Source organism: Sinocyclocheilus anshuiensis, unplaced genomic scaffold (assembly GCF_001515605.1).
Source record: "Sinocyclocheilus anshuiensis isolate Anshui unplaced genomic scaffold, SAMN03320099.WGS_v1.1 scaffold540, whole genome shotgun sequence".
Taxonomy (NCBI): Eukaryota; Metazoa; Chordata; class Actinopteri; order Cypriniformes; family Cyprinidae; genus Sinocyclocheilus; species Sinocyclocheilus anshuiensis.
Window position 1 is genome coordinate 151,704 of NW_015555733.1, and position 10,981 is coordinate 162,684.

At 36.2% G+C, this 10,981-nt stretch overlaps 2 protein-coding genes across 2 annotated transcripts in view; both read right to left on the reverse strand.

Moving 5' to 3' along the window:
- Positions 1-3,505, reverse strand: part of pycr3 (pyrroline-5-carboxylate reductase 3) — a 13,262-nt gene extending 9,757 nt beyond the window's left edge. Inside the window, exons 1-3 of the mRNA XM_016466325.1 lie at positions 3,378-3,505; positions 3,191-3,269; positions 765-829 (exon numbers count right to left, since the gene is read on the reverse strand). Coding sequence (XP_016321811.1) covers positions 765-829; positions 3,191-3,269; positions 3,378-3,431 — 198 coding nt within the window. The 5' untranslated portion in view covers positions 3,432-3,505. The remainder of the gene's footprint in view (positions 1-764; positions 830-3,190; positions 3,270-3,377) is intronic.
- A 1,179-nt stretch (positions 3,506-4,684) lies between these two features.
- Positions 4,685-10,385, reverse strand: LOC107672949 (GDP-L-fucose synthase-like). Its single transcript, XM_016466334.1, has 10 exons — positions 10,295-10,385; positions 9,549-9,697; positions 8,331-8,445; positions 8,113-8,241; positions 6,701-6,774; positions 5,641-5,774; positions 5,430-5,561; positions 5,241-5,320; positions 4,932-5,031; positions 4,685-4,845 (listed from the first exon to the last, which is right to left on the reverse strand). Exons 2-10 carry the CDS (start codon positions 9,695-9,697, stop codon positions 4,790-4,792), a joined length of 969 nt encoding a protein of 322 aa, XP_016321820.1. The 5' UTR covers positions 10,295-10,385; the 3' UTR covers positions 4,685-4,789.
- Positions 10,386-10,981: the final 596 nt, after the last annotated feature.

Sequence of the window (10,981 nt, forward strand, 5' to 3'; positions counted from 1 at the left end):
GATAACATTGTTCAGCTTCCTAAAGAACCCAGCATTATGTAGACAGTGGATACAGTTTGTTTTTCCGGAGCAGCAACTGAGTTTCACAAGTGTGTTTGTTGACGAACGTTTTATAAACAAGGCCCAGTTCGATGCTGGATTTGCACATCGTTTGATACTGAAAGATGGAGCGGTCCCAGCTATAAAAGATCCCGGTCATGATTCAGAACTGCAGACGGTAAGTGAAACGGCATCAAATGTCTGTTTTGTTGCCAGTCGGAGCTCAAGTGCTCGTCACTCTTTAGCTCCGCCCACAGCACGCCTCCAGGAGCTCGGCTTTTTCCGGAGAGAATCGTAAAGCTGTATCTTTCTTTTATAAATATGATAAAACTAAAGACTTTTTGGAGATATGAAGGATGCAGTACTACTCTATAGGTACTCAAGATTAACATGAGATTGGGCGAAACTGTGCGTGTTATGCCCCCTTTAATTATTTTATCATAATTTTTAATTTAACACAATTTTTTTATTGTTATTTTATCTTAATATTATGTTCATTTATTGTAAAATAATGTGCATTTTTAAGTATCCTAAAAATGTAATGAAAATAGGCACTAAATATTTTTATTTTATAATTTTATTTTAAATTATAATATAATAACGTTTATATAACAATACAACAACAACAATAATAATAATCAATTACTATAATAATATTCGCATATTATATCTTGACTTTTTATGGAACTGCATAGTTCAGTTCTTAAAAAAGTCACATGTCATACCTGAAAGCGAGGAAGGTTGTTCATGGATGGAGCGCTAATAATTATATTACTGGGTGGAACCTTCCCTATAACACAAAAACAGTACAACATGTCAGTAAAAAGCACAGAAACTAATTTTATTATTACTGTAATTTTCATGCCTCAATTTGTTTTAATAAATTTAACTCTTTAAGATTAACTAACACTGCTTTTAGTGCCTGCATATTTTGTTTGTTTTGTTAATTTATGTTATGTTATTTTTTTTCTGTAATACAGTAGTTTATGTAACAAAAACACACAGCTATAGATATATATTAGTTAAAGCTGCAGTCCGTAAGTTTTGCCTCTTTGTCGCCATCTCTGTTTGAAAACCTGGAATTGCAGCTGTGTGCGGAATTATCTAGCGTGGGTTGTGAGTCGGCACGGCTCCAGCGCCGATGAATCTAATGTTCTGAAGAGTGTGTGTGGCAGTCTGTCACCGCACCGGTGTGGTTATTTACTGTAACGTTACTTCACAATCACAGATTCTAGCCTACGTCTTGGAATATTACCCAAATAAGAATTTTCACCGTATATTGTCATCTGAACAAGTAACAAGTCTGCCATGTTTGTTCTGACCAACTGAGGAAAAAAGCATTAACACAAATCTCGCTACCAATGGTGATTAAATCTAAAGATCGGTTAGCTCATATCACATCAAACCGTTCAAATTATTATTATTGTTATACTTTATTCTCAAATTGTTAATGTTAACAACATCAGCATTGCTTGAGTATAGTGTGTATTAGCGTGCAGATTTCCATTTCTGCACAGTCTAATCTAATTTTCATACTCTTCGAATTTCATATTAAGAAATTCTTTTAAACCAAAAAGCAAATTATGCTCCCTTCGAACTGGTTTTCTTTCAAATACAAATCTTTGTAATCCCAGGCTATCTGTAATCAGAAGCACATTTATAACTGGAATATAATTTAATTTCATCCACATGTGTTTCATAAACACATAATTCCTTTATGGATTACAATCCGCCATCAAAATGATGCATTTAATTATTCTGGCTGCTGTGAGAAAAGGCTATAAACGATCCGCCACCTGCAGGATCTTCACATGCGATAGCCTAGTAGCCGGGACAACTTCTTTGTTTACAGAAGTGATGTAATGACGCAGCAGCATGCTCGAATTTCCCGCGAAAACCTACCCGTGCCACTCAAATGAGAAAACATTCTTATAAGATAATATAAATTTTTGGTCATACCGCCCAGCACTAATTAAAACCGTATTAGATTACCGAGAACAACTCGTGATAAATAAATACTGTTCAGCATAAAGCACAGTTTTAAGTAACAGTCTCACGTGCGCACAGCACGCAGAGTAGTTTTGGAGAAGCTGGGAGGTTTTAAAAGAGTGCCAAGGGAATTATACAAATGAATAGATTAATTAATTAATTATATGAATGTACCTCTGAAGGTTCTGACTGTCTTCAGAAACGATTCGATGGCATTTTGTTTCCATCTTTGCTCCATGTAATACCTAATGGAAGTGTTCTTAATCGCAATACTGCTTTGTCCATGGAGATAACGGGAAACAGCTGTAATTCTGCTTTTCCATAAGCGCCACCTGCTGTCAGCGAGTGGATTTACAGAGACTTATATTTATATTCAGTCTGTGTGCAGTTTCTGTCTGGCCAAAAACGGACTGAATCTGCATGCCCTGCTGTTAATTTTGACCGGTTGATGAAAAACAAGCTTATGTGGATTCTACACATTTAAACAATTCAGATAAGTTATCTAGAATTATTTATGGAGCAGATAAAATACATATAATAATTTATTAATCAATTATCATTTTGACATATCTTTTCTTTATTTAAAGGCTGAAATGTGAGGTTTACCTTTTTATTAAACTTTTTCAAAGCTTTAATTGAACATTTACATTAGATATTTCAACATGTTATTGTCAGTCAAGTTGTTATTAACAATCATTGGTAATGTTATTGTTTTAGTGATTATGCAAACAAAAAGTCATTTTATTTGTTGTTTGTTGATTTTTAAATATAAAACTTGAAGTGATTTATGTGTCGGTACTTTTTGAACATCTCCAGCACATGTTAACAATACCGTGATAATACCGATAACCGTGATGATTTTGGTCAGTATAATCGTGATAAGAAATTTTCATACCGTTACATCCCTACATTATTATAAGCTACCCGTCGTGAATCGGGCTAAAGTAAGGTGATAGTTTTGAACACTGGCTGGTTATGTACTTGCTCAAATATTGATTTCGGATCATTTTACGTTACATCAAGTTACGGACTGCAGCTTTAAACTAGGTGATATTTATCTGTGCAGCTGACAGGTTCTTGAAGGCTGCCAGAATTCACTCTGACGTCATGCACATTTAAAGTGACGTCATGCACATTTAAAGTGACGTAACCGCAAACGCACCTGACGCGATGACGCCCTGCGCTATTCCAAACGCCATGTGTCCCGCTCCGATGAACCCGATCTTCAGCTGAGACACATCCTGAACTCAAAGCAAACATTACTTCACGGTAATAAAGATGCTATGTGATGCTGCTGACATCTGTTCAGCAAACAGCATACAGTCACAGAGTTAACAGCAGCTACTCACAGACTGAAGCGCTGGAGAGTGGCTGGTTTGGACTGAACCCTCTGATACATTCATTGCTTATTTACTACAGCTTCAGCAGATCAGCGTACTGTCACGTGGAGAACGTGTTCTTCTTTACTTGCATATGCGAAACTACAAGCAGATACACTGACACCTGCTGGACTGGATCCATGGATTCCTAAACATAAATCAGTAGCTACAAAAAACCTTTGGACACACTTGACTTAATTTATATTTCTCATGGAATAAAACTGTTAAAGCTATAGCTGAACTAAGCTCAAATTAGTTTTCTAGACACAAGGTCCCAATATATATATATATATATATTTTTTTTTACAGTGGTAAAATGTTAAAATAATGTTAACTTTGTGATGTAACTAATGTAATGTTGATTTTGTTCCAATATATTCTCACTACAATCATTCCCAGACTTACATTTGTGTAACTGCAGTCTTATGAAGATTTTACCATTAATTCTAAAATGTAGAAAATATTAATGAAAAGAAAAAGTAGGTGTGTCCAACTATTGACTGGTAATGCACATGGGGGAATCAATTAAATGGCTCAACCACATTGAGTAAAATGTGTCAAATTCTGTCAGTGAAGATACTGAAATAGCGCCACCTGCTGGACTGAACCAATGGATTTTACACAGTACACTGGCTAAAAATTGTTGAAATTTAATTAATTTAAAAATAGATACATTAAATACATATTTTCTTATAGTAGCCCAATGTTTAAAATGTAAAGCTAAGCTTCTCACCTCAAAGTCCAAAGTTGTCTAAAAAAAATTACAATGATTTAAAAAAAAATTATTATAGAGCGTATAGACATATAACATGATTTGGAAACCCCATAATATTACCAAAGTTCTGCAAAAAGAAGAGGACATTAACATTATTATTTAAAAAAAATAAAATAAAAATATTTTTTGAATATACAGTATAGTATCATTAGGAAATAAACCCAGAAAATAACAGTGGCAGACCTGTAAAAGAGGAAACTGTACAGCACTGGTCATGGTATATATCCCACATAAAATATAAGTTTTATTAAAACCTGAAATAAACAATAAAAGAGAGCTAAATAATGCTATGATTTTGACCTTTACAAAATATTTAAACATTTTATTTAAAAAAATGTACTAAAAATGTATTTAGTTCTATTCTATTTTAATTCTACTTTATCTATATTTATCTTCTTTTTGTGTGTGTGTGTATATGTGTGTGTGTGTGTGTGCGTGTGTGTGTATAATATATGTATGTATGTGTGTGACTAAATAAATAAATAAATAAATTTAGAAAAAAATCTAAAAATTATTAAATAAAAAAAAAACTCTTGTTGTTGAAAGCGTTCAATCAGTCAGGCTTTTGTTGTTCAAACTCCCCACAGCCAATCAGATGAAAAGATCTTCATTTACGGACGGAGTCATAATTGGCTGCAAACCAATCACAAGTCTCCTGGACGGCTGGAAAAAAAGAAAAACATCTATTAAGATTCTTCTTTTTACTAATATTGGAAAAACATAAATGCTGAATCTCTTGTGCTGATCACCTTGTTTGAACGGCGTGAACTTGAAGTCTGGCAGGTATTTGCGTAGTTTGGCATTATTAGCGGTTTTCTTGATCTGACCGTCTGATTTGCTAGTGTCATACTGAGAGAGCTTAGTTAAGGTTCATCTGTAAGTCTGTGTGAACGAATGCTTTGAGGTTTAGTTAATTCGTGGACTACTTTTATATTGCTTTTTGAAGCTTAAGAACAATCTGGAAATTCTACAGAATATCTCATCTTGTGTTGCACAGAAGGAAGACTCGTATCAACTGTAAAAATATCTGCAGACACTGTTTGTGTGTGAAAGGATACAATAACTTCCCCTTCGAACCCGAATGCTTCGGCCACAGCGTCCACAGCGTCCTTTACAGTCAACTCATCCTCCTCCCCAACTAGACAAAGAAACAAAGAAAAAGAGAAACATGATCTTGATATCTGATCAACCAATGAGCTCTGATGAAACAGACCCAACACGTGTGGTATCAAACACAGCTGGAGTACCTGACAGAATGATGGGCTCCACCTCGTCGTACTCTCTCAGAACCCACAGAAACAGACGAGCCAGATCCAGAGAATAGATGAACTGCCGCAGAGCGCGACCCGAACCCCAGACCTGCAGAGGTTTACCTTCCTCTACAACACAAACACACAACATTTACCCTGTGAACATGTGAGATGCTCTGAATGTGATTGTGAGCTAAACGTGTCTCACTCTTCGCCAGATACGTCTTGTGGATCAACCCCGGCATCACGTGACCGTCCTCAATGTTGTAGTTGTCATGGGGTCCAAACATGTTGGTGGGGATGACGGCTGTGTATTTCAAACCATACTGCTGAAATAATGCCCTAATCGACAAACACACACACTTTATGAACAAACCACATGAAATAACATGACATACTGAAACCCTATCGTAAACCAAATAAATTGTATTCTGAGTCTCACACCAAGAACTAAATTTATTAGAATTATAGGCAATTCAAGCCTGTCTTTAGGACCATTAAGTTTTCTACTCCAGTTCGTTGAAACATAATCATTTAAACTGTGGCTGTCATAACATTTTCATCCCCAAAAACAAAAAGTTATGGTATGATTCTTGGGCTGTACACTTTAAATTAAAATAATACGTTAACATAGTGGTTTGCAATATCAAGCAGCATAACGTACATTTTTTCCTTGTACAGCTAAAATAACTAAAAGCGGACAATACCTGAAGCTTTGCATATTCCAGTTAAAAATGGTCACGCCTTTTGCTCTTACGTTAAAGATAAGGTTGATACCGTGCGGAATGTTGTGATAACGGCCAGATGTTCAACAACAAACCAATTATTCTACCACTTTTGTACATTCACAGAAACTTGTATGCACTGTGGGAAAAATCTAAATGCAAACAATGGTGGGAAACGTGTTCGATCATTTGAGTAATGAATATATTGTTTTAACCACTTTAAACTGCTGAGGACAAACTGGATGGCACATTCATGTAAGCACAACTGATTTGCAAGAGTGAGACAAACCTGTTATTTAAGCAGGTTGTGTGAATGTATAATGTGAAACCTAGAAACCTGAATACCCAGTAACACGGTCTGGCAACCCCAGGCCAAATGTCAAGCTACACCCATGCAGACAAAACCCAAATGGTTCTAAAAGTAACATATTTTTCTCTAAGCAAATTTTCGTCATAGAAATGCAATCTGGACATGTTTTCATGAAATAGAGCCAAGAACAGCTCATAACCAGTAAACTTTGACACCAAGAGAGCAGAACTGACCTGTTCTGTATGTCAATCATGCGTTTGGCGTAGGCATAACCGTAATTAGACTCATGGGGGGCACCGTTGTGCATCTGACACACAGAAAGAATTTTATACAATTCATGCAAACAGGCTCATGAAACCAATCAGACATCCAATAACTTCAATCTCTCATATCATGCATTTTAAATCACTATATCCATGAAGTCCAATTTTTGATGACCAGTGTCTCTGTTGTTCAGGAATGATTGTATCCAGGGCTTGACATTAACTACTTTGCTCACCAGCCACTGTGACTAGTGGTTTTCCAAAGTTATTAGCCACTTAGCATTTTCACTGCCCACAATCTTGTTGTTGGGAAATTACGTTTTATATTATTAAAGTTGACTATGGTGTGCTAAAATTAAAAATACTGCTGTATGTTCTACAGTCAGCACAGTACATGATTCTCTTTTTTGATATACCAGCCATTCTCACTTTTTTTAAGAGCTGCACAAATAAAGTTAATACCGTATAAGCAGGGTAGGGCAACACCTATGAGAGGGGTGTCCAATCCTGCTCCTGGAGGAACACTGTCCTGCAGAGTTCAGCTCCAACCTGTACCAGCTAATCAAGGTCTTACTAGGCATACTCAAAATGTCTAGGCAGGTCTATTGAAGCAAGTTGGAGCTAAACTCTGCAGGACAGTGACCCTTCAGGACCGAGTTCGGACACCCCAACAGTTCTATTAAACCGTAAAATTATATGATTTACAATTCAGATACAGGTTTTCACACAATAAAATGCTTTATAAAATAATAAACGTCCCATTTCAGCCTTTAAACCATTTTTTAATAAAAGGGTTCAGTAAAAAGTATAAATTATTAGTATATATTAATAAGTATATATATATATATTAAAAATATACGTGTATCTTACTCCCTTAATTGTTTAGATATTGAGTAAGCATATTAGCTATCCACTGGTTCATATTTAAAACTGCATGTTTGCTGTGTAGAAATATGGGTCGATTTTCGCAGTGGTCTGAGCAAAAACAGCAGTCGGGCTTATTGAAAATGCACATTTATTTTCTGCCAGTAGGTGGCACTTTTGGAACAGCAGAAATAATGCAGTTTCGGAGGGAAGACATTTCTTGTACCGTTTAAGGCATTTAAGACTTTTTAATGGGCTTAAATTTGATACAACTAAATTTAAGACTTTTTAAGGACCCGTGGAAACCCCAACAAAGTGGCTAGTGGGAGTGACTGTTATATACCCCTACTATTCACCCGCATTTGGCGGGTTCGGCGGGTGTTAATGTCAAGCTGATTGTATCTATCCTACTGCCTCATAATCTCACTATAACTGGACAGGACAAAACAAGTTTGATATGAGCCTTTTAAAGGAACATCAAGCACATATACAAAACTGCCAGTGTGTGAGCGCTTTACCACGGTCTCATCTAGAGCGTAGGTGGTTTTATCAGGAAAAACACACGTAGACAGACAGGAAACGACCTTCACCACCCCGAACTCCTGAGACATATGCAGCACGTTGTCATTGATGTGCATATTATTCCTCTGAAAACGACAAACAAACACAGCTAATGTAAAGTTTAATCATTCAACAGTGATATTTCCAACCTTATGATACTTATGTTAATAATTACCCAGAAGTCCAGGTTCTGTCTCATGTTTTTATAGAGTCCGCCCACCATGGCGGCCAAATGAATGACGTGCGTTGGACGATGTTTCTGAAAGACTGCTCTCGTCTCTTCAGCGCTCCTAAAGCAGCACGTTTACATATATTTATCACGCATGTGACACAAATGGAAACTATATTATATAGATATATATATATACACTGAATAAAATTATAAACGCAACACTTGTTTTTGCCCACATTTTTCATGAGCTGAACTCAAAGATCTAAGACTTTTTCTATGTACACAAAAGGCATATTTCTCTCAAATATTGTTCACAAATCTGTCTAAATCTGTGTTAGTGAGCACTTCTCCTTTGAAGTGTTGCGTTTATCATTTTGTTCAGTGTATATATATATTTATACCCAGGTGAAAAAAAGTGCACTTCCATAATATACTTAAAGTGCTCTATTTTCGCGCACTAATTTTGTACTTAATATACTAAAAGTGATTATTTTGTACTTCTTAAGAAAAACTTAAGATCAACTAAGTGTACTCAACTGTGCTATTTTGGGACACCATGAATATGAACTAAAAATGCACATTTAACATACTCTTTGTATTTAAAAAAATGTATTTAGTCGCCACTTTTAGTACACTTGAGTGTACTAGTGTATGAAAGATAGTTCAAGTGTACTACAAGTGGTAAATAAATATATTTTTTAAATACAGAGATAGTATGTTATAAGCGCATTTTAGTTCATATTCATGGTGTCTCAAAATAGCACAATTGAGTACACTCAGATGATCTTAAGTTTTTCTTAAGAAGTACTAAAGAATCATTTTTAGTATATTAAGTACAAAATTAGTGCGCGAAAATAGAGCACTTTAAGTACATTATGGAAGTGTACTTTTTTTTTAGATGATCTTAAGTTTTTCTTAAGAAGTACTAAAGAATCATTTTTAGTATATTAAGTACAAAATTAGTGCGCGAAAATAGAGCACTTTAAGTATAGTAAGTAAAGTGCACTTTTTTTCACCTGGGTAAGTTCCATTTAACTGGAATGCTTTTAAATGCTAGTGAAGCAATATAATAGAAGCATGATGAAAAACGTGAAAAACGTTAATCCTGAGAAACACAAAATTGTACGGCGAATTGCATGAGGTTTCTAAAACATGCACTTATTGAATACAAAGTACATGTTATATATGCAATGATGTGATAGTTTAATGATTGATTCTTACACGAGATTGGCATCTTTGGATGACAGAAATATCCATTCTTCTCCTTCTCTCCCTCCGCCCTCCTCTTTCACCACCCGCTCTATCGCTCGCCCCACCAGCCCACTGCCGCCTGTCACCAACACACGCATCGGCCCGACTGACCCGTTCATCTGACAGACAGAGAGAGAGATGGGGTTTGATGAACACTTCAGGGGTCAACAACATACATGTAAAAACAAGAACTGTAGTAAATAATCAAGTATTTATCTGTCTATTGTGATTTTTTCTAATTGCACAGCAATATTTTTGAAAGGCTTTGTATATGTGATCTGAGAACCAGCTACCAGTACCAGCTCTTCTTTCTCTTCCTCCCTACATCTCACAATGAACTACATACAAGTGAAACTGGTAACAACCAGTTTAACCACGGACACGTCCTGTCAACATAGGAACACTTCACTTATGAGGTGCCAACTTGTGCATTACGACCAAAAAACACAACAAATATGCAGACAAACACATACTGGATTCATACACTGTCATCTTCATCGGTCAAAGCATGAGAAAAGTCAGACAAGGCCATCATGCATGAACAAAATCATAGTGCAGACTTACAGTAACACTCAATGAATGAACTTTATGAACTATTTTTGAGCTCAAATTAAGATTAAAAGATGGTTTTAAACAGTGTTTGAATCGAGAAAATGGTCACATCAGATCTTGTATTAGTTCGGTTAAAATGTTTAAGAAACTGACAAACCCTTTACCTCCTCTAAGTGCAGTCAGGTGTTTCCTTGTTTTCGCTCTCGAGTTCTGTAAAAAAGGGAAAAACAGCAGTACTAAATCGAGGCCCTCCGCTTACTGCCTTGTGAGAAAGGCATATGAGAAATGCTGACGTCAAGATTAAATTTGAATATACGGAACAACGCAAGACGTCTTCCATAACATTTTATAGGTTGTCATAAGAAGGGGTTGGAAAGCACTAGATGCAGGGCTGTATTTACGCGTATAGGCATTCTAGGCACGTGCCTATGCTTGCTCGTCCAGGGGGGGCCCAAACACAATAAAGAGATATATAATATTTTTATTATACTATGCACTCTAAAAAATGCTGGGTTAAATATAACCCAGCGCTGGGTAAAAAAGGGACAAACCCAGCTATTGGGTTGTTTTGACCCAGCGGTTGGGTTGTTTTGCTTGGGTGGTAGCCTATATTAGGCCTATTATATTAATAGGGAAGGGGGGCCCAAAAATGTGTTTTGCCTATGTCACGAAAAGAGGCAAATCCGGCCCTGAGATGCAAAATGCTCAACTCGTATCTTGCAAGCACTCGAGAGAGAGATGCATCCATCCTCTGGTAACATTTTTATCAGTTAACTGTGTTTACACAAGAATTTGTGGTTTCAGTTCAGCTTAGCATAGATGGTTTTGCAATTTTAGGTCTTCTAAGCAGA

What these genes read in the sequence shown, in the direction of transcription:
- LOC107672949 (XM_016466334.1), bottom strand. Translation starts at nt 9,697, where the DNA reads ATGAACGGGTCAGTCGGGCCGATGCGTGTGTTGGTGACAGGCGGCAGT. An exon ending in ACGCTCTAGATGAGACCGTG is followed by an intron (nt 6,775 to 8,112) that starts GTAAAGCGCTCA and finishes TCTGTGTGTCAG; the next exon opens with ATGCACAACGGTGCCCCCCA. An exon ending in CAAGACGTATCTGGCGAAGA is followed by an intron (nt 5,562 to 5,640) that starts GTGAGACACGTT and finishes TTTGTGTTGTAG; the next exon opens with AGGAAGGTAAACCTCTGCAG.